The sequence below is a fragment of the Dermacentor variabilis genome, chromosome 3 (genome assembly GCF_050947875.1).
Source record: "Dermacentor variabilis isolate Ectoservices chromosome 3, ASM5094787v1, whole genome shotgun sequence".
Lineage (NCBI taxonomy): Eukaryota > Metazoa > Arthropoda > Arachnida > Ixodida > Ixodidae > Dermacentor > Dermacentor variabilis.
The window spans coordinates 86,819,813-86,845,930 of record NC_134570.1 but is presented as its reverse complement, the minus strand read 5'-3'; the positions used below and the strand labels follow the sequence as shown (position 1 = coordinate 86,845,930).

General features: G+C 47.8%; 1 protein-coding gene and 1 pseudogene across 4 annotated transcripts in view; one reads left to right on the top strand and one right to left on the bottom strand.

Moving 5' to 3' along the window:
• Window positions 1-26,118, bottom strand: part of LOC142575997 (Na(+)/dicarboxylate cotransporter 3-like) — a 119,388-nt gene that overhangs the window by 47,056 nt on the left and 46,214 nt on the right. For 3 of the 4 annotated variants that reach the window (XM_075685860.1, XM_075685863.1, XM_075685861.1), the window contains exon 2: window positions 2,328-2,436. In XM_075685860.1, coding sequence (XP_075541975.1) covers window positions 2,328-2,435 — 108 coding nt within the window. In that variant the 5' untranslated portion in view covers window position 2,436. Of the gene's footprint in view, window positions 1-2,327; window positions 2,437-4,087; window positions 4,113-26,118 lie in introns of those variants that run through there. The other variant, XM_075685862.1, reaches the window with a different exon arrangement.
• On the top strand, window positions 21,599-22,549 carry LOC142574595 (NADH-cytochrome b5 reductase 3 pseudogene; annotated as a pseudogene).

Here is a 26,118-nt window from a genome sequence, read left to right as displayed (position 1 = left end):
GCTTCCGCTAAAGCTTCCTGGTCTCCCGAGCACGCTACGAGAGCAACGCTATGAGTCAAGCTTATTTCGCATATGCTAATTTTAATGTTCAAAGTCTCTTTTCGCAAACCTTCCGTAAGCACTAACGCGCACTGGACATCGCCGGGGGCGTAATAGTCGCGTCATCACGCCGGTCGTTATCAGTGTAGCGGGCGGGCATCCAAACGCTGGCTAACGAGGCCGCTCTCTCACGTGATAGTTTTGCGAATGCGATCCCAAGTTTAAGAAGAACAAAGCACCGGGTGGGTCGAGGTTACGTGTGCGCGGCACGCTGTATGCGCTTGCGCACATCTGCGCGCAATTAAGCAGGTTGGGCTGCGCGGCGAAGAAAGCGAAATTTTGCTCGCAATGTTGAACTTGAGTGACAAAACGCTTCTGAGTAGAGGCAGCCACGCAGGCACCGCGCGCAGTCACTCGCGTTTTCAATAGAAAAGGAGAGATCGCGCGCGCCTACCGCTGCGTTCTTCGCATTGACATTTCGCGTAAAAAAAGGAAGAACGAATTTTTGTTTTCATATACTTCCAACGAAAAACTCGGCATAGCTTCTTGTCTCACCAACCTATCCGAAATTTCGAATACGAATCGAATAGTTTATGCTATTTGATTCATATTCGATTCGAGAGTTCGTATTCCAAGTTTTCGGACATTCGTTTCTTTTCTTTTTTCCCCGTATATTGGAGTTGCGATGGAGAGTGAACAAAAGAAACGAGGAACATTCGGAATAATTCCGCTGCATGCGAGACCTGTGGTTCCTGCGCAGAGGTACTAGCTCCATACCGGACGCACAGGGCAGATAAATTCCGCTCAGTAATTTCCAGTCATTCAGTGAGAATGCCTCTCATTGTTTGTTTCAATTCATAATTTGGCGAGTCTCGCTATGTTTGCACCTCTTTAAGACACTATACGTGCTGTAGTTGTCAAACTTCCTTCCTTCAACGAACAGAGGAGCATGGTGACGTGCTGTTTCCTCGCTGCATTACTGGCATTCTTGTGGTGGCCCAGACAATTGAAAGCAGTTGCTATTAACAAGCTCCTCAGTTGCCTGAACGTCCAACTGCGAACAGTATTACGTATATGGTATCTCGAATGAATCTACAATCGCCATGTAATTCAAGAAACGGGATGCGCACAAAGCTAATTAGAAATGAGAAAATATTCGATATTCGATTAGATATTTGGAGGCCGTTTCTCGTATTCGATTTGGTCCGGAAATTACACTGCTCGAACACCACTAGTTGTGTTTCATTTTGTCTGAACGAACCAGACAAGTAATGGTGCCAAGTGCTTTAAACTGTTGAACGATGCGCTCCTCATTGTGCTATCTGCGTGAGTTATCTGTGACAAAACGAAGCAGCAGTAGGTGAGAAATCTTATTTCGACGTTGTTAGGATAAACGCCGCGGTTCGCTGCACTGCTCAAGTCCTGCATCTTGAACCGCGCAGCTTGCAGCGCTATTACTGCTGCTTATCTCCGCAACGCGCGAACGCGCTAAACAGATATGTGAACGCCTTCACGAGAAGCTCCTGCTTTCGGGCTATATATATAGCATGATGGAACATCCTTTGTCCATATCAGTGAGTTGTTCTGCCTAAGCTAAGTGGTTGATTCACAGTACGACTGAAATATACTGATCTGACACAAAAATTAGCATCGAAACACCCGCAAGTAATAGAACTTATACAAATCGTCGAAGAAGGAACGTCGATAGAGTTAACATTTTGGCAAGGGGACGTGTTTTAGTCAGGGCCGCAGGGAAGCAGTTGCTGCACTGACAAAGGCAAGCGCTCTTGTCCAAACGCCGGGTTAAGCAACATTCTTTGTTGCATCACTGCTAACAAATCCAAGCCTTCACCTTCCGGTGTGAACTTCTGTCTTATTTTAAAGATCTACACAATAAAGAATTCAACGTTTCACGAAATAAACTGGTCTTAGACGGTTACGGTCTTTCGATATAGAGACAATAAAGGTGCGGCCATTCAACATGGCAGCGTGTGCTGTCGACGAAGAGACACAATACCGAGGCACTCGCGAACGTAGGCATGGAACAGTGACAGCTTGCGCTCGCAGTGGCGTTCTCTTGCAGCCCCCCCCCCCCCAAAAAAAAGCATTATTCCCAGCCACTCAAAAAAGAAAAAAATACCAATAGCTTGAAAATGCTTACAACCATTGCCAAGGGCAGTTGACATTCTGCTCATAAGCAGTTCCCTAATTCTGAATACAGCGGGAAGTGTGCCAAACGGCAGTAAAAAGATTGACATTTTCCCGAAAGGCAGAATGCCAGCACTTACGTCCGTTCCTATGCTGAGCGGTATAGGAAGCAGGACCAAGGGTGTTGCAGTGGCCAGGACAGGCTTGAGCGCTTTTTTCCAACTGGGAACTGGTATTTTGTCCTCCATCCTGCAAATAACGAAAAAAGAAATAAAGCCCTGTAAGCGGCCCGCAGTATTCCGACCACAACTACAGACGCCACCACGACATGCAGCTTTTGTTCGGTGATAATAATATCGTGCCGTCGTATTTCATTTTCATTCCAAAGCAGTGCCATGTGTAAATGTTTCACACTTGTGAGATCTTTCATTTTATTTATCTACAGTGCTGCTTGCATTTTTCGTTGTTTCTTTCCCAAATGTGACATTCGTGCTCCTGAGCATTAAAAAGGAACTCGAAGTTCTAAACCCAAATTAAAAAGAAGTAAAATAGGAGGCCACCTAACGTCACAGACTGGAACAGGATAAGAGGAACAGCATACAGCGAGCTCCCTATGTTCGCACAATTCAGCACTTTGAAAGCTACGTCTTCGCTTAAAAAGTCGGTCAAAAATCATAAAAACCTTATGCAGAGGCAGGGTAGTTCTTCAATTTGTATTCAAGTTCGCGTTAGGCAGAACGACGACGCTGATTTGTGAGCTTCACATGCGGAACAAGGGGCGGAAAGCCACAAAAGTGAGCATCTAAAATAAAGAAATTATAGAAAGGCTGCTGCTGCTGAATTACAGCTCCACACAGCTGAAGCGGACAGGCATGGCGACCAACACTTGACTGCAATATCTTTGACCAGAAACAGTGCGATGGTTGGCATGTTACAAACTGTTGGTGTACACCTGCGGGGGGCTCACAAAAAAAGTAAGAAATAAATAAAGAAAGGAAGAAATTTGGCAGTTTCGGCCGAAAGAAGGCGAAGTATTGGCTGCGGCTTGGTTGTCGTTGCCTTGGATGCCGCTATGAGGAGAAATCCTCCGCCCGAAGGGCAAAGCAAAGCCTAATCCTCGTAACCTAGCATTGTCGAAAAAGATAGTGAGAATGGTGAACAATAAGATCTTAGGCTTAATATCTGCAGTTGCGATGTGGGACCCATCTTGCTGGAGCAAGAATGCACCGAAAAACTTGGCAGGTTCACCCGACGGTCGAAGCATTGGCAGCAACTTAGCAATGTTTAGCGCTGCGCGACTGAACTCCTTTGGTCGGTAGCACGGCCCCGCTGGGACGCTGCCGCTGCTCCTGTGCGAGTGCGACATGTTCGCGGCGCCGCAGCACGCACGGCAGCTGCTGCTCAGCAGAAGCACAGAGTTTCATACAATGATCTCTAGAGGCAACTGCGGCGATAGTGTCTACGGGAGTTGCAAGCAGAGCGGTCCAGGAAGCACGGAAATGATGGTTAGTGCACGGATTTGCTTGAACTTCGTCTCCTAGCTTGTGGTGTTGAACGGGCTTGGTGGCTGTCCAAACTGATTATTTTCGAGAAAGTACTGCGTTATAAACATTTCAATAAAAGTTATTAAAATTGTCCGACGGCAGGATTCGAACACGGGGCCTACTGAGGGCCAGAAGCCCCATATCGAAACCATTAGATCACGGACGCATGAGCAAGCTGAACCGCTTCTATTAGCAGTGATAATGCATGTACGAAGAGCCTTACTGCCTTCTGCATTAAAAAAAAATATATATAGCTTTGAAATTAAGACCAATGGGCGCAGCTAAAGCGCAATAAACGAAGACACTAGGACGTCCGAAGCCACAAGCACGAAGATCAGACAAATCCATGTGCTCACCATCATTCCCGTGGTAGCTGAACGAACGCAGCGCCAGAGTTTCCCTCCAGTCATTACTGTACGCAACTTTATGGGCACAAAGAACAACGTCCAGGCCGCTGCTAGGAGTCTCACGACGCTGGCGCAACGAGCGCCGCCAGTGGCACTGCGGGCGTCGCTACACAGTAGAGTGACTGCACGCTGCTCCCGCAGCCTGCGGGGGCCGTGTACAGTAAATCTACGCTACACGATCGCGCGGCAGATTAGACCGACAGGAAGCCGTAGGTGTTAGTGAGCACCGGATGAAACATAAGACGACATTAGCTGGACGCTTGCAGCCCAAGCCAGAGAATACCGACAGCAGCTCGGCAGGCACGCTAGCGTACTTAACAGGTCTGCGTGCGCACAACCCGCATGCCGTCAGCGGAAGACAAGATGCTGGCCTTACTCCGCCATCAAGACAATTGAGCGTAGCACTGAGGGTGCGTGCGTTTCGCCTCATCGTTCCTCTTCTTTTTTTTTTTTCTAGCCAAACGTACTCGGCGTCTACGGAGACCCCCTAACTTCACGCGCTGGAGACGCGCAGGCGCCCTCGATAGCCTGACAGCACGACAACGATGGCGCCGAGCTTGTGAGTGCGCGTAGAACTTTCATTGAGTTTCGATGGTAATAAAAAATAAAGGCGATAGATTTACACTATACCAGTCCTCGTTTTGTATAATGCGATAGCCCACTTGAAACCCACGAGAAATTGTCTTCTATATGAGAAGACACAAAGAAACGTTCCCCCACATTTTTTTTCTTTAAACTAGATCGGAGGGTGAAGAAGTAACGCAGTGAAATATCTTTGGAAGCAAACGAACCAGATAAAGCGCATCTTCACCTGTGTCAACTGTAGCGCTAGTGTCTACGACGGTTGCAAGCAGGGCGCTCTCTTAAATATGTGATAGCGAAAAGGAGGGATGCTTCCGAGCACGACTTGATGGATGAAAGCACAAAGAACGAAATATGGTCGTGTTTCTCATCTGTCGCCCCGTATCGAGCAATACCTTCGGGCACAAATAATAATAATAATAATAATAATAATAATATAAAATAAATAAAAGCTTCCGCAAACACTTGAACCCCACCTGTTGAAGCAGGATGTCCACCGCTTCTACGACTGCGCTATGATGGCGTGTAAAACAGTTGAACGCAGCTACGATTTTGACACCACTCCAAAAAAAAAAAAAACAGAAGAATAGAGCCCTAAATGAAGGTGTAACTGTGCTTGTCTAGCCTCGAGACGTTAAACGGAGCGAGGATTGCACACGGCACCGTCTATTATATAATCGGGGCCTTCTTCGTGGTGGCCAAGTCCCCATGCAACGGTTGTTATGGCGTCAGCGAAGAGAGAGCGAAGCCGTCCTACCTCGTAGGGAAGACTGGCAGGTGAATTAGGATCTTCCCGTCCTGCTAGCTCCGATCGTGCGCCTTGGGGGAATGAATTTACAGTGTGCTGTGGAGACACAGCGATTGTGACAGAGTCTCCTCTTTGTTCTCACGCCGGCACTCGCAGGCGATCAGGGCGAACCAAACGTGTCTTCTAGAAGCGCCACTGTAGTCACGTGACTCCGCGGAAATCGTCGCTGGCGCTCCTTCCTCCTACCTGATCTCCTCTCCACCGCCCGTGAGAGCAACGTGAGATCTCGCGGGAACCTGGCACCATCCGGGCTGCCACGGACGCCTACTAGCGTTTCAGACCTTCCTCTGTTCAGCAGGAGGACACGTGATCGCCATTCGCCCATTTCTCCATTTCTCTCTACCTGTTCCATAACGCAGAGGCCTCGCCGAGAACACTGGCAACTGTGTTATCACGGCGTCCCACGTGTGTTTAACGGTGAAGCCAGCCGTGGGGTTCGGTCTGAGGACCTAAGGTGTGTAGAGCACCTTGAGGACTTTTTTCTTCTTTTTCCCTCTTTTATAAGCCAAGCATTCTTTGCGACGAGTATGTACGTTCGGCCTTGTTGGTATGCTATATTTGGGAAAGGTTAAGCCCATCGATGACGAGGACTTGATCGGCCCCGTTACAGCCGGTGCGCCGACCCTGGATACAGTGTCCTAGCAAAGGGGGCCAATTCCGAAGACAGCATAATGTGCGGTCACGAGGGTCACGTGGTCACGTGGTGGAAAGCGTGATTCCAGTTCAACTTGAACTGCGCCAGCAAGTCGCGCTTTAGTAGGCATGGTTGTGTTCCAGGAACGGCAATCACTGGCAAAGTTTTCTTCTGACCTTCATACTGGACACTTGCATGTATCTGTCCTGTCGTGTTGAGCGGCGTGCCACCGTAACTTTTCAGTTCCAGAAGGCACTTCGTTAGACCTGTCTTCTACTTCTACAACATCCACCACATGTCGCCTTCCGTGCGGCATATAGAGCGTTTGATACTACAGCATTCATCAAACGGCTCCGCACGAATTGCAAACGGCATGGCGGCCCACGCTTAGACTATCCACTTCGCTACTTTGTCCTGTGATGCATGCCATTCTCCGGAACGCCAAGAACACATGACGTGACTTGCTGCCACCAGCCGAACACGCAAAATAACTTATGGTTTGAATGTGATTTCCTGACCAGATTGAGAGCGGCGCATCGTCGTCGTCATGCTATGCAAGAACTCGTTCTATCCATGGTTGCCATCTTGCGATAGCAATGCCGATGACGCTGGCTAGGCGCTCTGACGCCACGAACGCGATGTAGGCTTTTGGTATTTAAAAAAATAATCTGGGCGTTGACGTGCCAAAATCGAAATACTGTTATGAGGCACGGCGCAGTGCGAGACTCGGGGAATAAGTTCGACTACATGGTCTTTTTTAAGCTACACCCAATGCACGGCGCACGGGCGTTCTTGCATTTCGCCCCCATCGAATTGTGGCCGGCGTGGCCGAGATTTGATCTCGTGCCCTCGGAATAGCAGCGCAACGCCAAATGGTTTTGCTTTCGTACCAAACTGGCACCACCGAAGAAATTTTCGGACGGATATTCTTGGGGGCAAATTCGCGCGTTAGAATCAGGTAAATACTGCAATAATTAATTGTGGACAAGCGTTCTCACTTCAAAATTTTCCTGGGGAAGGCTGAAAACAGCCATTTGCAACAGGCGACGACGTGTGTGAATTATGACCAGCCAAGCTAGAATGATCCGGCGAATGATAATTTTTGGATCGATATAACGAAAGTTCGGTGTTATAGCAATGTGTGGGCGAAGGCCGGCACCTTCGATTAGGATGTCCAAAAAGGGTGACAGATTGGGGCAGTCGACATTCCATAATGCTCCTATAGGCCGCGTACGCAAGGCGAAGCAGTAACAACGGGAGGACGCCAGACAAAGACGACCCTCGTACCTCTCTGGTGTCGGTCGCCCTGTTATATTGCTCTTTTTGGTCTAGGCCCTTGCAAGGGTGCTCAGTGCGCAGTGTTTCGCGAAAAAGAAAGCTTACAGACTACAGGGCTGGTATTTGCCGTGCCCCTATAAGTACTTGAATGTTGTATGAACACATCGTAATTGAGATCGTACACGCCATCACTGTATGCGCGCACGCGAGCACGCGAATACGAGCTCCCTCCGTTTGCCTTTTGACTTTTGGCGATGCCGTCATTCTGATAAACCTGCGGGAATCAAGGCGTAGCCCTCAAGCTATTTCCCGAACAAAAAAACAAGAAAAACAAAACGGACGGCGGACTATGCGAAAACGTGTATAGGCTAGCGAGTTTAGATGTGTTTGCTGTGTCTTAACTGTTCCTCCAATTTGCAGTCTCGCGTTAATTCCTTTATTGTCCGAGGAGGTACAAGCAACACACATGAGCGCCCTAATACCTGTTGCCATTATTGTGTTCTTCACTATTACAGCCGTGCATGTGGTTGTATTGCATGCAAAACGCGAGTGTTGTTATCCTGGCAGATATGGATAATCATACTGCCGACTAGTCATAACCATGGTGATAATATAAAAAACAATAACGACCAGTCCCGATCGAGCATGGGTGAACATTTATAGCGTGCGAAATTTTGTACGCGAACTTTATGTGCATGTGTATAACAGTATGTATTAGAGAGCGAACGCACGTAGCTGGCATTACATAGCGGATGACTATACAGGAGGTCGTACTGGAGCTGGATAGGTCACGTAACACGCAGGACATATTTAGCCGACGGTCTTATAGCAGAATGGGCACCGAGCGAAGGGAAATGCAACCAGGGATGGTAGGGAAATCGGTAGTGAGACGAGATTAAGGAATTCGCAGTCTCAGGACGGTGACGCTCGTCCTTTAGAGGACTTGTTTGTCTAAAGCAAGATGATAATTATTACGCTGCACTGTCATATCAGCAAGTCCGAATCCGTGCTTCTGGTGAACACCACGAGGCAAAATGTATACGCGCACGTTTGACACAATTAAGATCTCGCATTTTGCCGGCTCGAATCTGCACACTGCTAAAAATGCTGAGAACGAGTCATTCCGCGAAATGATCGTGCTGCAATGTTTCCGTAGCGTATGCCAGAAACACACACACACACACACACAAAAATCGAGGTCTATGCCCGTGTCTTGAGGGAACAATGCGTCTTTTTATTTTTTTTTCGAGGCTGTACACGACATTGCAAACACCGCTAACACTCTCAGAATATATATATATATATATATATATATATATATATATATATATATATATATATATATATATATATATATATATATATATATATATATATTCAATGTCTTCCGCGATGTGAAGGCGTTCCGCGATGACAATACGCCTCTTTCGCAAAGCGTGTGGCCCGGCGTAGTTTATTGCGCTAACGTGATTCCGTGCAAGCCGAAACAAAAAAAAATGTCCTCGTTTACCTCGGATGCTGTGACGTATCCACCGTGCTTGTGGCTTATTGTTTTTTACGAAGTGTGTTCAGAAAACATCGCAGGGACGGGCCACTGAACTTCAAGCACTCTTGTCGTCACAAAACAAAGACAATCTGACTACAGCTACGACCCTAGCCACGATAACGAAGACAGTGTCACGACAGTGGCACGACAGTGGCAACGACAGAAATTACATAGAGCACAACGACAAAGAGCGCACGGCAACGCGGGCGACGGCACCACGACCAATCACATGACGCAGTCGCGTGACTAAGTTTTCAGGTCAAAATATTTTTTCCCACTGGTATCAGAAGAACAGACATCACGATGATGGTAAGCATGATATCACTACGTGCAAGAAAGGTCGCTATAAATCTAGGAAAATATTTATCTGTTAACATATCACTCACCAGTTAAATACTAAGTGGCAAGTGATAAATAAACTCACAGAACAAAGTAAAAAAAAGCGAGTCGGCGCAATGAACTTTATTATTTTTTTTCCAACTTTTCTTCTTTGATGATGAATTTAAAGCTTCAGAAGGTGGGCGCACGTGAAAATTACAGTATAGGTAAATAATTAAGTATCGGGTGTAGCTATATACGCAGCCAAACGGTATGAAATGCGCTGACCGCCTACGTACATACCGTGTGTACCAGCTAACGTTAGCTAAGCTGTTCAACGAAAAAGGAAATTTAAAAAAAAGACGCGGTGCACGAAACGATGATCAGACCTACGGTATTCGTTTGTCAGAGGCCCGACGACACAGCAGCGGAGGAATTAAAATGGTAATAAACGGCTCCGAATTACATGAAACTTAAACGATTCCAAAACCGCATTTACCTTTTTATATGCGCGACTGTAGGTAGTGTCGGTGCTTTTAAGTATCACCGGCTGCTCCCTTCAGAACATAACATTAATAAGCAATAATCTCTACAAAAGTAGTAAACTCATAAACTAAGAATAAACGGAAGCATCTTTGTTGTTTTTTGCTTGTTTTTGTTTTCATCGGCTTTATTTCGCGTCCCTAGTCTGAAATTAAGTTTCAACCCATCTTGAAAACCATTAAAGTAAGAATAAGAATGAGAAGAATATGAGAATAATCAAAACAATCATTTTTTTTTCTTTTTGTCAGTTTGGAGGAGAAGATAGAAGGAAAGCCCAAGCATTCGGTAAGTTTGGTAATGGACGCGGATCATGGACTTGAGTAAAAACGCGTACTGCGAGACACCAGAAGGCGAAAAAAAATATATCATGTCTCATGATTACGATGCTCCGTAATACGAAATTCGAGCGCAGACGTTATAAGTGTTTTCATTACGCGATATATGGAGGCAAGAATATCACCCCACCGACTGGCAGTGGGCTAGTGCCGTCAGCGCCTTCGCAGAGGTAGGGACAGTACGAGAATGCTGGCCTGATGACCGGCATCGGAGCCAGCTGCGGAAGAATACGACGACGAACGCGCGAGCAGTATAGTGGCACGAGCACGTTCGCGCGTTTACGCTGAGGGACGCCTACACTCAACCCAGGAACGGGCACCTAATAGCTGCGCTCTAAAAAAGTGCGCCGATTGTGAACGCATACGCCCATCTTTACACTCTTAAAAAAAAAAAGAAAAAACTTTACACTCTTTGGGGTGTACATCTGCCACACAACAATAATCGTCATCTGACTTGCTTGCGTTTCCTTTTTTAAAAGCGCTGCGCTCGTCACTTTCCTTTCGAGAATGCTCTGTCACGCTGACAACGCGCATGCCGTTCGTGACTTGGAAGCACCGGGCTCGCAGCGTTAAAGAAAGGAAAAGCGCGAAAGACAGATGACCATTATAGCGTGGCAAATATGCACCCCAAAGGGTGCAACTGTTTTTAGAATGTACTACCTCTTAAATATAAACCAATTGTTAAAGCTATATGCCGACTATACTAAATTTCGACGCACAGCTCCCTATAAGCAAGTATCCGCCTATTGCGAACTTTTCCTATAGTCTAATACACTGATGAAGTGCGTGTTAGAGCAAGAAAGGCATGAACGGAGCGCAGGAATGTTGTTTACGACGAAACTTAGCGCAACAAAAATATTTTCCGCGGCGCAGTTCGGCAAAGGCTCTCACGTTTCTCATCGAGTGTGGGCCTCCGTACGCAGCAGCCACTCAGGCCACTAACTTCTTATAAGCCTCATGGGAGCTCATGCTGATACATCCACCAATCGATGAATCAGCGATTTGACGAAACACAAGCGCGTATACTGCATCGTGTGGAAATCAAATGAGCAAGCTCGCGGCCACTAAATCCTTGTTGTTGTTTTTTTTCTGACTTGCTTTTCTTTTTCTTTCTTTGGAAGTCGTGCTATCAGCGTGAAGTTGCCTGGTGATTAACAAACGCAAATACATAGCAGACTTTAACGGGAATCAGCTACACGACCTAGGGGCTGCAATGCATTCATTTTATTCCACCGAGTACGCTTATTGCATTGTTGTTATCTTTTAAAACACCCAGTCCTCCATATTCCCACGAGGCTAAGTGCTGAACGGACTATGCATTTTACTTGCGATGACAAGTATCACTTTTTCTTTTTTTTGACTGAATCGTGAAGTCTCTTGCCTGAAGCTTCGTATGTGTCGCCTGTGTGATTACGCGAAAAAAAATGACAAAGTTGTAAAACATGCAGAGGTAGGCACCTAGCTCTTGGAGTCAACAGTCGTCATTCCCTGAATGCACGCAAGGTATCAGCTCAAAGCCGCGGCGCCACAAACACATATGATTCGCCAAGGCGCGAATACTGCCTGCATATTGCAAACTCAAGTTCGTCAACGCGCATCTGAGGAAGCGATCGACCAGCAAGAGCCTGTGCGTCAGCTGTACCGTGAGCAAAAATATACATGCACTTACAATCGCAAGTCATTCACTAGCTGTTTTATGCGACGAGGCGACGGTCGCTCTCCTCTCCACAACCACAAATTCGGGCACACCCGCCTCCTCGGCCTGTTCCAGTTAGTGTTGACGCTCAGTCCACACTTATTGTACCCAGTATAAAGCTGACTGAAAAACGTGTTCGTTAACGCATAATTTCCGACATCAGCGTAACTTGTTTAAAAGCAGGCTCTGGTATTCGAGCCCCTTTTCACGTTGCCGTTTCATTGCTATAAGTTACCATTATTCCCGGAGTTTTATCACAGCGTACAGTCAGTCGCACAGAATGCATTTTGCCAGCTACCCGTAAATACACTCTCATGGGTCATTCATTAAACGTAACGCGTCCTTGCGCCCGTACTGCCACTTTTTCAACGTCCATTTCTCCGAACAATTAGAGACCGGTACAACTTTACATACGACACCGCGGCCGTCAATGGTTCAGCTGCCATCACGGAAGAAGTTGCCTTGCATCACGCATAGTAAGAGAGTGAACAGCAATTACTGTTCTTCTTTTTTTTCATTCTTCAAACGAACCACCCCTTATGCAATACCTACTAGAGGGGTCTTTTCTGCTTTAGTTGCTTCCTTTTCGCGGCGGCTACGTGATAACGTGAGCGCTTATTTATGCGATAACGTCAGGTCGATGTTGGCGTCCAGTAACCCGAAGCGGCATGCTGACATAGCCACGAAAAGAACGGCGCCGCTTGTTTATACTCATTTTAGGGCGGTGCTATAAAATTGCGAATAACAAGGTTACTAAGTTAAGGACGTGGTGGAAAATTCTTCTCTTTTTCCATATGAGACATCTTTTTACCCCACAAAAGCGGGCTATTTTGTTTTATTGCGGCAGCAATCATACGCACACTCCAAGTGCATTTCTGCCTTCGCCGTGGGAGTCACTGAGAGGTTCCGTATAAAGTCCAAGGGCGTTGAAATAGTCGCCGCACGCCGTGTGCTGTCTGTGCGAACGAAAGCTTGCGAGGGTGAGTCGGCGATCGCTGCTCAATCTCGCGCGCGCAAACGAGGAAAATGGGGAGGAAGCGCGCCGTCTTCCGCCACGGGCAAGGCTCCGGGGGAAGAGTGGGGAAGGGGGGGGGGGGGGCGTTCTACTCAAGGCGGCCCGGGCGGCCGCGCGCGTCTACCTAGGCAGCTGTATCTTGAAAGCCATCTGCGACGGGGACAAAGTCCGCCCGTGCGCCTCGTTTTCGAGGCTTAGTTCGCGGTGGGGGGGGGGGGGGGGGGCGAGACGCAGCACGAATGTCGATTCGCTCGCTGCTGCCGCCGCGCTTCCTCACTCCAGCGTTTTGAAAGCGAGTTTCCGCGGTCATCGAGTGAGATGCGTTCACGTTTGCTTGTGCACGCGTGGCACTATGCTTGTTAGTTTATTTAGTATGCCTATGTTTACAAATGTATATAGCCGATAAAACTACTATATTTAGTTCATATAGCTAGCTGTTCAGTAAGTTCCTAACGGTATCGATGCCTCGGCTTGCAGGCGAAACTGCGGCTTCTTTCATAATACCTTTTCGCTGTCGCCGTCACCGCGCCCTGTCGGGTCTGTTTTACGGCACGAGATAATCTCGCTGCTTTCAATGCCAAGGTGCATGTGCACACACACGACGTGAAACGCATTACGGCAGAATAAGAACGTGTTCATCGCACAGCGTGACACGAACGCGAAGCCCCAAGACGACGCGAAACCTGAATTTCGTCGCAAGTGCATATAGTGCAGTCGTTACTTTCAGGAAAGTGGTCAGTGTCAAACTTAGATGTCCGAATGCATGCTGAAGCACAAAAAATGCTCTCCTTAAGCATGCGTTGAAGCAATTTCAATGGAATTTATTATATTGTACGGAAGAAATCATATCATAGATTTTCGTGACCTCGGTATAATTTGATTCAAGTCTTGCGTGCAGCTACACTCGCTTTCAGAAATCAGCTGCAACGCTGTGGAAGCTGCTCAAGAAGAAAATGTATCGATCCGCGCGTTCCGTCCATGCTGCGCAGCGAGCGAACGGCGTTCGCTCGCGCGAGCGTGCACGCATGGCTGCCATGACGGGCTGCCAACAAACAAAAACCCGAAAAGAAACGCAACGACAAACAAACTGGTTTAAAACAACGCATTAGGCAGCCGTATGCAACAGTTTGTTTCTAGGGATTAAAACTTCTTTTTTCATTCGATACTGAGCCTATATAAAGAACAGTTCCGCACAATTGCGATCGAGAACATCGACCTGTTTCTAAGTGCGGATTACGCCACTGCAAGTGTCTATCTGGCCTTTACAGCATAGCACGGTGTCTGAAACGGAGTATACCAGAGCGCATTTCGTATGGCCACTCGGTTCTATTCTGAGCATCATCATCATCATCATCAGCAGCAGCAGCAGCCTGGCTGCGCCCACTGCAGGGCAAAGTCATAGGGTTTTCTAGTTTAACGTTAGCACAATTTTGATGAATCACCTAGGGCGTATACAACAAATCTACTCATGGAGTTGGATCACTGAAAGAGGCGGACGTTAGTTACACTAGAAATGAAAACGCATGATTTATATAGTACCGAGATTTCACAAATAAAATTTAGCTAATTACGTTGGCGAGCACATTGCAATATACGCATTGAAGCCAGCGATTTCAAAAGGCAGCTCCACTTGGAATGTATATTGAAACTACTACCAGTTTTGCGATGAGCGTTCTCAAACTTGCGGTAAAAAATGCGCTGTTCTTCCATTCACATTCCTTTGACAAATTGCCTTCTTGTGCATTGAAGTTCAAAAATTATTTGAACACCAATGCATCTCGTTGGAAACTTTAGGAACACATATTCCGAAAGTTGTATCATCCTAGAATTCGTTCCGAGTGGATTTGACTTTCAAAAGTTCATAAATTGCAATATGTGCCATAAAGTAATTAGCTAAAAATTAATTAGCGGAAATTTGTTACTATTCAGATATGCATTCTGATTTCTTGTGCAAAGAGTAATCTATAGTTCAAATAGTAGAATTGCGCTGCACGCCACGGATGTTACTAAAAATTCTGTTAATCAAAAAGAGAAACAAAAATTATATGCCCAATGCAGTGAAAGAGAAGCCGCGCCGACAGAGCTACTATAGTCTCCGTTCATCATTTTTGAGGGTACCTTCTAGTATGGCGTAACGACCAGTATGAGAAATCACGTGGTTTTCTTTTTGAAAGATGGTCGTGAAGTCGTGCTACTCTTGTCTAATACAATTAGCATTCCCCATCTAATTCAGCCAATTGGTATCTATCTATCTATTGACATCTTTACGCTGCTTTTCGATTTTAAAAACAGCCCTTTAAGATTTCTGGCGCTGGTGCAGCGGTGGCGTAGAGGTAGAGCATCCGCCTCACGTGCAAGAGGACCTTGGTTCGAATCCCGGTGCCACGCAGTTTTTCACCGGATTAAAAAAAAAGATCCGCATGTTCATAAACTTGCATGAACAGGCCTGGAATGTGGCCTGATCCCGGTGACCAGAACCAATAAAACCTAACCTGTGAACCTGTGAAACCTAATAAGAGGTACAAATTGAAGGTCGTACAGGTCTACGTGCCTACATCCAGTCTTGATGACCAGGTAGTCGAAAGTTTTTGTGAAGACCAACCTAACCAACCTTTATATATGGCTTTCATTGATTACGAGAAAGCGTTTGATTCACTCGAAACCTCTACAGTCATGGAGGTATAACGAAATCAGGGTGCAGACGAGCCGTATATAAAAATACTGAAACATATCTATAGCGGCTCCACAGCCATTGTAGTCTTCCATGAAGAAAGCAACAAAATCCCAATAATGAGGAGGGAAGATGACCGACGGTCATTAAGAGTTACGGACTGGATTGCAAGGGAAGGGAAGCGTAGCAGGGGGCGGCAGAAAGTTAGGTGGGCGGATGAGATTAAGAAGTTTGCAGGGACAACGTGGCCACAAATGGTACATGACCGGGGTAGTTGGAGAAGTATGGGAGATGCCTTTGCCCTGCAGTGAGCGTAACCAGGCTGCTGCTGCTGATGATGATGATCATCATCATCATCATTATCATCATGAAATATCCGAGCCCGCGTCGAACGTGCTCTTGAGGCCATTTCCTTTTTATAGTTTATCGATTCCCGTTGTCTTCGTTTTTATCTTCTCCACCAAATGCTCACTGTTCGCCTGTCCTGGTGGTGACGACGATGATAATGATTATCACACGAGCATGCAGTTTAAATGCTGGTTGTGGCACATGCTTGTCCGTGGTAGTTCTTTCTTTACATATATTTTTACGGGAATGTCGGTAGTACAGATTGACTGTATTTACAATATATATACAAGCAGAGTCAATGTAGTTAAGAAGGCTGACCAGCAACAACACGAAGCAGCGAGCGTCTCGCGATCTTCGTCCTTTCTCATCTTTTATCCTTCCGTAACAATATTGCTGCTGCATGTTAGTCGTTAAACATTTGATACACAAAGGTAAATTATTACAAACAGAAGGTTTGCTTCATTAGCATGTTTAAATTTTCCCTGCGCCAGCAATCTTTCAAAGGAGAAAACAGATTTCTAACGCAGGAACGGAAAACGCGTACCAGTTTAAGACGACAACACGGGCGCGATGTCTCTCACGCGACTTCTACTACTGCTGTTTCTACCATATAGATCAAATTACCGCTTCCCTTGTGCTGTCCTTAACATTGAAGGCAGGAGGCTAACCTCAGCAATAGTTTCCCTGCACGTTGCTCCATTGGTGGCGTATGCGGGACACTATACCCAGCAAACGAGCGCAGCGCCATCTGCGATGGAACCGACGAGTCTCAGTCAGCTGGATGTCTTTCGCGTGCGGTTGAGTGCATCACTCGCGGGCTTTGCGTAACACTGTGGTATACACAACGGCGGCACACTTGTCCTTAAGCGGTCTTCTGCGAACAAAACGATCCCGCGTCCTATAGCAGCCCGCGGGGTACAATGGATGCGCTATTATGTCACACTGAAGCGTAAGTGCTCGGCAAGGCGATGCGTGATTCGTAGCGTCTGGCTTCCAAAACACGTTCTGTTTTTGGAACGCGCGAACTGGGTAAGAACGACAAAGGGCCATTGTGCGCTGCTGCACGAAAACATGCAGTTCCCTTCTACTGCGCAAGTACGGCACAACCTTTTGGGTAATCGCATTATATATATATCAGCGCCTTCTGCCGTTTCGTTAGCGGAGGAGAAGAATAGCTGAAGGCTGACTATTTATGTACTTCTGCACTAACTTGTAATGCTCAAGACTGTTGTACTAAGAGACGAAATGAACAAAAGCACAACGAAATAAAACAGACTTGTTTTTCTCGAATTTACGCACATAGGGTATGCGAATTTGGTATATACTTGTTATCAGTATGGGCCAGCCTTTATGGGCCAGTATTTTACCAGCCAAACTGAGAAGTTGACCTTCTCCAGTTCGATACGCACAATAATGCTATGCTAACAGGAAATGTCTAAAGCTTGGTTGAGACACTAGATAGTTAGGAATAGTTAGTAGAGGCGAGTTCATTAAGCAATCATGTTGTTATACCGTTAATAAACTCGTTAATAATGAGTATGCGCCAGGCAATTTGTGCGAGCTATGCATCGCCGGAGCCGAAATGGTTGGGCAAGCTTCTCACTTTTTTTTCTATTACTATCATCATCAGCCTAGTTACGCCCACTGCAGGGCAAAGGCCTCTCCCATACTTCTCCAACTACCCCGGTCATGTACTAATTGTGGCCATGTTGTCCCTGCAAACGTCTTAATGTCATCCGCCCACCTAACTTTCTGCCGCCCCCTGCTACGCATCCCTTCCCTTGGAATCCAGTCCGTAACCCTTAGTGACCATCGGTTATCTTCCCTCCTCATTACATGTCCGGCCCATGCCCATTTCTTTTTCTTGATTTCAACTAAGATGTCGTTTACCCGCGTTTGTTGCCTCACCCAATCTGCTCTTTTCTTATCCCTTAACGTCACACCCATCATTCTTCTTTCCATAGCCCCATATGTGAGTACTGGTAACACACAGCTGTTATACACTTTCCTTTTGAGGGACAGTGGCAACCTGCTGTTCATGATTTGAGAATGCCTGCCAAACGCACCCCAGCCCATTCTTATTCTTCTGGTTATTTCAGTCTCATGATCCGGATCCGTGGTCACTACCTGCCCTATGTAGATGTATTCCCTTACCACTTCCAGTGCTTCGCTACCTATCGTAAACTGCTGTTCTCTTCCGAGACTGTTAAACAATACTTTAGTTTTCTGCAGATTAATTTTCAGACCCACCCTTCTGCTTTGCCTCTCTAGGTCAGTGAGCATGCATTGCAATTGGTCTCCTGAGTTACTAAGCAAGGCAATATCATCAGCGAATCGCAAGTTGCTAAGGTATTCTCCATCAACTTTTATCCCCAATTCTTCCCGCTCCAGGCCTCTGAATACCTCCTGTAAACATGCTGTGAATAGCATTGGAGATATCGTATCTCCTTGTCTGACGCCTTTCTTTATAGGGATTTTGTTGCTTTCTTTGTGGAGGACTACGGTGGCTGTGGAGCCGCTATAGATGTCTTCCAGTATCTTTACATATGGCTCATCTACACCCTGATTCCGTAATGCCTCCATGACTGCTGAGGTTTCGACTGAATCAAACGCTTTCTCGTAATCAATGAAAGCTATATATAAGGGTTGGTTATATTCGGCACATTTCTCTATTACTTGATTGATAGTGTGAATATGGTCTATTGTTGAGTAGCCTTTACGGAATCCTGCCTGGTCCTTTGGTTGACAGAAGTCTAAGGTGTTCCTGATTCTATTTGCGATTACCTTAGTAAATACTTTGTAGGCAACGGACAGTAAGCTGATCGGTCTATAATTTTTCAAGTCTTTGGCGTCCCCTTTCATATGGATTAGGATTATGTTAGCGTTCTTCCATGATTCCGGTACGCTCGAGGTTATGAGGCATTGCGTATACAGGGTGGCCAGTTTCTCTAGAACAATCTGACCACCATCCTTCAACAAATCTGCTGTTACCTGATCTTCCCCAGCTGCCTTCCCCCTTTGCATAGCTCCTAAGGCTTTCTTTACTTCTTCTGGCGTTACCTGTGGGATTTCGAATTCCTCTAGGCTATTCTCTCTTCCGCTATCGTCGTGGGTGCCACTGGTACTGTATAAATCTCTATAGAACTCCTCAGCCACTTGAACTATCTCATCCATATTAGAAACGATATTGCCGGCTTTGTCTCTTAACGCACACATCTGATTCTTGCCTATTCCTAGTTTCTTCTTCACTGTTTTTAGGCTTCCTCCGTTCCTGAGAGCCTGTTCAATTCTATCCATATTATAGTTCCTGATGTCCTCTGTCTTACGCTTGTTGAATAACTTCGAAAGTTCTGCCAGTTCTATTCTAGGTGTAGGGTTAGAGGCTTTCATACATTGGCGTTTCCTGATCAGATCTTTCGTCTCCTGCGGTAGCTTACTGGTTTCCTGTCTAACGGCGTTACCACCGACTTCTATTGCGCACTCCTTAATGATGCCCATGAGATAGTCGTTCATTGTTTCAACACTAAGGTCCTCTTCCTGAGTTAAAGCCGAATACCTGTTCTGTAGCTTGATCCGGAATTCCTCTAGTTTCCCTCTTACCGCTAACTCATTGATTGGCTTCTTGTGTACCAGTTTCTTCCGTTCCCTCCTCAAGTCTAGGCTAATTCGAGTTCTTACCATCCTATGGTCACTGCAGCGTACCTTGCCGAGCACGTCTACATCTTGTATGATGCCAGGGTTCGCGCAGAGTATGAAGTCGATTTCATTTCTAGTCTCACCATTCGGGCTCCTCCACGTCCACTTTCGGCTAACCCGCTTGCGGAAAAAGGTGTTCATTATCCGCATATTATTCTGTTCTGCAAACTCTACTAATAATTCTCCTCTGCTATTCCTAGAGCCTATGCCATATTCCCCCACTGACTTGTCTCCAGCCTGCTTCTTGCCTAACCTGGCATTGAAGTCGCCCATCAGTATAGTGTATTTTGTTTTGACTTTACCCATCGCCGATTCCACGTCTTCATAAAAGCTTTCGACTTCCTGGTCATCATGACTGCATGTAGGGGCATAGACTTGTACCACCTTCAATTTGTACCTCTTATTAAGTTTCACAACAAGACCTGCCACCCTCTCGTTAATGCTATAGAATTCCTGTATGTTACCAGCAATTTCCTTATTAATCAGGAATCCGACTCCTAGTTCTCGTCTCTCCGCTAAGCCCCGGTAACACAGTATATGCCCGCTTTTTAGCACTGTATATGCTTCTTTTGTCCTCCTAACCTCACTGAGCCCTATTATATCCCATTTAGTACTCTCTAATTCCTCCAATAACACTGCTAGACTCGCCTCACTAGATAGCGTTCTAACGTTAAACGTTGCCAGGTTCAGATTCCAATGGCGGCCTGTCCTATAGTGTGACCTAACAGCTTAGTTTCATCAGTGCTCAATAAGTGAGAGCTGTCATGCGGTTACGTTTAAACTTCCTTTGAGGCGGAAATCGTTGGTGCAGGCATGGGAGATACGTGAATCAGCGTGGCATGCTTATGGGCAAATTTATTTCTTTCTGCACGTGTGACACGTGCTGCTCAAAACGTGGCCGAGTTCGTCGACTTATATAGCCCGCTGCTACGCCATCCTTCACAAGTTGTGGGGTCAATCGGCAATTTTCGTTTTTTTAAACACGACCGAGCCCCCAACATCGTCTAAAGAAGGCACCTTATCGTGTCGACGAAAAAAATAAAAAAAATAGAACATCAATGCGCAGCTGTGCTGCAACAAACACTAAGAAATCCCAGACAACTACGTTACTATTCAAGCCGTCATAGCAGCGTGAATTTTAATTGAATGCCGATATGTTTTTGAAAAGGGAATCCCTTTTATCTCCTCACTTTCCTTTCTCTTTTTTTATCTCTCTCTCTCTCTCTCTCTCTCTCTCATGTTCAAGTGGGTGGGCGTGGTGTCCCTCTTAGGAGACAATCGGAAGCCTATACTTCTGTTTGTGTCTTTGTGGTGTTGTATATATACGCTTACATGACTCATAATATTAATACAATTATAATACAGGAAGACGAAGACGAAGCAGAAGAAAAAGACGCTGCACTTCGGGGCTGCTGGTGCTTATGTTTTTCTCGCGCCCCTCGCCTTAAACCTGTAACCTCCGGCTTCTTGTACGATCCCTCGTAATGAGTAAGCGCCACAAGTGAGGAACACGCAAGCAAGCAAGAAAGCTGTCCATGTTTTCTCCCCCTCCCGCCGCCCCACCCGTTTAACCACCGGCTTCTTGGCCGATCCCCCGTAGTGGGTGCGCGCCATAATGTAGGAAGCAAGCAAGGCTGTCGCTGACCGCGAGACGAGTGCTCGAGATCATTCTAGTACTGCCAAATTTGCCATTTATACATAATTATTATCCTTTTATTAATTCAGTCTCACTCCTGTTAGTGTTGTTTCCGGATTATTATTGTCTCTGTTACTTTTCTTTCTCTTCCCCACGGCCTTTATAATCGCTGGCTCGTTGGCCAATCGCCACGCGTAGTGGGTAAGCGCCACGAAACGAGGAGCAAGCGAGCGAGCGAGCAACGAGCGCTCGTGCTTGGCCGGTACCGCCTGGGCCATCGTTGGTGCTCCGCCGCCCTCATTGAATAGCTTCGCGACATTCGGAAGGAGTTACGGCATCCGTCGTAGCGGAGACATGGCCGCGATGCCCGCCTTCTCGCTCCCGTGGGGCCGACGACGGCTGCTCCTGGTCGTAGCCGGCGCCGCGACCGCAGCCGGAGCGCTGGCCGTTCTGGTGGTGCTGGCTCGACGGCTGCGCCTGCTGCTCGCCGGCGACGTGCTGCTCGCGGACAAGGGCGTCTACTACACGGTCGCGCTGCAGGACCGGATGCCGCTGACGCACAACGTGCGCCTGCTGCGGTTCTCGCTGCCCGACCCGTCGCAGCGGCTCGGCCTCCGCCCCTGCGAGCACGTGTACCTGCACGCGCACCTGGGCGGCCGCGTGGTCGTGCGCCCCTACACGCCGGTCAGCCTCTGCGACCAGCGCGGCACCTTCGACCTGATCGTCAAGGTGTACGCGGGCGATGCCTCGGCGGCAGTTCCCGGCGGCGGAGTCATGTCGCAGTATTTGGACCAGCTCGCGCCCGGAGACGAGATACAGGTGCAGGGACCCAAGGGCCGGTTCGTGTACGAAGGGCGCGGCCGCTTCGCGCTGGTGCGCGACCCCTACCGCCAGCTGCCGCCGACGGCCCGGCTGGGACTGATCGCCGCCGGGTCGGGCATCACCCCGATGCTGCAGCTGCTGCGGCACATGTTCGCCGACCCGCTGGATCGCACCGACGTCGTCATGGTGGACGTCAACTCCACGCAGGACGACATCATCGCCCGCGAAGAGCTCGAAGGGTACGCGCAGCTCTTCAGCCGCAACTTCAGCATCTGGCACGTGCTGAGCAAGCTACCGGCGACCGGCGCGCCGGCCAACTTCCTCCAGGGCCGACTGACCACGGAGATGCTGGCCGCGCGGCTGCCGCCTCCGGGCGTCGGCACCATGGTGCTGTGCTGCGGGCCTCCGCGTCTCATCAGCGAGGTGTGCAAGCCGGCGCTGAGGGACATCGGCCACTCGGCCGAGCAGGTGCTCATCTTTTGACCTATAGCCGCCGGCTGCAGCGCGGAGGCAAACCGTGCGAACTCGAACGTGCTATAAGGTCTGACGTGAAAGAGATACGTGACAAGGAACGAGTCTTGCGTCGTGGATTGGATGGTGTGCACGCCTGTTAGCTGACAGCTCGAGCCGCTTTGATGTAGAACTGAATGCCCTCATAAGGCAGAAAAAAAAATCCATCGCACTGAGAACAAAGGTAAAAGCGATAAAGGTCGCACTTGTATTTACTTAGTGTGGCTGGGCTCTGGGTGGGAGCTCTCATCTAGCCGACAGCTAGCGACAAGCCCCGAAGTGCTTCTTTTCGTTCTTCTTCTACCATAAGCATCAGACTTCCCGATATATGCCTGCGCCAGTGCCCGATACTCGCTTCACGATAAAAGAAACGTAGGTAATGGAGAATATTTCATTAATGCTGCATCAAATAAATATTATCCATCATGTCGTTAATTCTTGGAGCACGTTTTCAAACTAAAATTCGTACTGTGGGTTGCGCAAATAACACGTATGAAAAGGAAGAAATAAACGGCACGAGCGCAAACTCAATTGTTGGTCAGCTTTTACTTGCTTGCATGGATATCGGCGAAGTTGCTTGATCGCTTTTTTTTTTTCACTGCTAAATGAGTGTGCTCTTTCGACCACCGAGTGGCACTTGTAAGAGATTTTTTGTCCCAGTCAACCAATATATAGCTACCTCAGCGTATGTATAAACGAAGTAACTACTTACTCAAGCACCCGCCAAGATAATCTGGCGATAAAGGGGAAGCTGAATGCAGCAATATGAAACATAAAGCACTTTGGGGGCCACAATATTATAGGGGGAGTGCGCGGAATCCGGAAAGGAGTAATGGTGCAAGCGCTAACATTTTCAAATGTCATTGTGCTTAAACTCTAAGACATTGTCAAGGTTGGAAGTTAACCAAAGATCGTTAGACCGGTTGGCTTTGGGAGCCCACGGTATGATCACAACTGAGGCAGTGCAGGGTGACATGGGTTGCGCCTCATTCTAAGTCCAAGAAGCGCGCAGAACAAGGTTATTTTTGAAGAAAGGCTCAGGAACATCGACCAAAACAAATGCGCAACGAAAGTGCACAAGGACCTGCACCTCAAAAGCATGCAAACAGAAAGGAGGAAGAGGTCTAACATATATATATATATATATATATATATATATATATATATATATATATATATATATATATATATATATATATATATATATATATATATATACATATATATACACATGCACTGTAACGGACACATCAGACAAGACGTTTGGTTTGGTTTGGTGCCCACGGATATGGCTCCATCCACTACGGGAGATCGGCCATGAACGGGGGACGGCAGTAGATAAAAAGACCGACACAGCGAACGCCTTCTTTTAGTTTCTCTTCTCCCCACGCGCCCGCAACCCGAGCGCCCGAACCCAATTGCACCTTCTGGTAACGAATGTGTGATGTCTGTTACCGACGCAAAGTTAGAGACCGCAGCGGCAAGGGCAGGCTTCAAAGGTAGTCTGCAGTAGACCTCCCTGTCGGAGGGCTGCAGGGCACACTTTCCGCAGCATCGAAGCTGTAGCTTCCAGGAGCGCTGCGCGCGGAATCGCTCTAATCGGACTCGCCGCAGGCATAAGCAAGCCGGCCGAAAGCAGCTATCCGAACTGCACTCCATTCAAGCCAGGACCACTGCTTGACGCCTTCGTAATTGTGTCACGCTTGGCGGCACCGCAAAGTCGTTTAGCTGCCACCAGCCATCTTTTGTGGTCTGGCCAAGCATGACGATCACACAAGACATTGATAATGCGAACCCAAAGGATGATGGCGGTGGCGTCTTGAAAGCCGCAAAACGCCGGTATTTCCCCGAAAGTCGGCTACTGCAAGAAGTCACAGCATCTCATCTGCGCCAGGCCTGTCTGTCTAGCTGCCCGAGGAACCTGGGGCGGTGTCCACGGACAGTGCGGTCATTGTGGCAGTCGCGGCAGCCGGTTCTACCACCAAAGAAGCATCCATGGTATACCTTGCTGGCTTGGAGGTCGAAGTAGTGCCTGGCAGGATGTCCTCGCCAAGGGAAGCGTGGACGGCGTTCCCAGGCAGGACGCAACCGCTGACGGATGCGAAGGCGCTCGTCATGACTTGGAGCTGTTGTGTCAGTTTGGCGATGGCTTGGACGAGGTTACCGGTACAGTTTTGCCCTAAAGCCACCGAGGAGGCTTGGATGCCGTCCCCGTGCGCGTTGCGATGGGTGCATGCGACGCTGTTAGGGGTGGGCTCTATAACCGAGGAAGCGTGGGCGGCGTTCTTGGGCATGGGGGGACCTGGCACACCGAAGAACCGTGAGGACGCACTTAAGGCTGGAGCGCCATAAGGCAGGTCCGTTGTAGACTTCGCCATTGTAAAGGACAGAAGCAGACAAGAGGCAGACGCTCCGAACGCCTTCTTTTACTTTCTCTTCTCCCCATTCACAAGTCACGCTCCGACATAGAGCTTTCGCCAGTTTCAAATAAATCCGCTTAAGTTATCTTCCATTGCCACCTTCATGGACTGCTGCAAAACCGTAACGTAACTCTGCACCTTACTTTATGGTCCCGCACGCGGACAACCCATTCACCTTGTTATGTCATAGGCACGAGGCGTATATGCCACGTAGAGACTTAACCTGCTGCAACCGACCGGGCGCTAGAAACATGATGTGCGCCGACTTTATTTCGCCACGCGATTCCAAGCACTTCACTGGCGACTTACTTTGAGTAAGCCAAACGCCACAGAGACGCATGCGCAAAAGAGTATAATAGAACAAGGAAACGTCCAAACAGACAAGAACAAGGCGCTCACTGTTTGTGACGGTGCCTACTCTGCAATAAAGCTCAAACCCGTCTCACCGCCGCAAACAGCGTCGTTCGTGTCGCGAGTGCGTTCTTTCGCTCGGCCTCTCTGATATTGCTGCACGGAGGCCATTAGTGTAGCAGAGGTCATACGCACGTTTAAGAATGAACCGTCAAAGAAGCGAGAACACACTGTCTGCGTCTCGAGAAGGCCATCTTAATGCCTCCTAACACACAACCGTCAACGATTTTACGCGCACGCGAAAACCATCACAAGGGGGGAGGGGGAGTGCGAGAACCCGAGTTGAAGGACGAGACCCCACCCACGGCGTGCGACGGGAACTTTACAGACGAGAAAAGGCACGCGTCGGTGGTCGCCGTCGCCATGCCTCCTCCTCCTTTCGGCCAGCACGGCGAGGCACACTCGTCTGTCGCAGTGCACTGCGCACACGTGGTTCGGCCGCTGAAAAAAAAACACTGCCCCGCGCTTCTTCTTCCCGACGAGGCTCCGGGAATGCAAGAGACGTTAAAAGTGCATTACCGCTACGTCACCCCACGCTCGTCGACTCTCGCGGACCGGGAACGAAAATAGGAAAAAGAAGTGGTGGCTCGATATCGAGGAAGCATGCCGATGTGCGCACGCACAGTCTTGTTGTTCCTCTGCAGTCAGAAGCGCAACAGTCAGATTATATATATATATATATATATATATATATATATATATATATATATA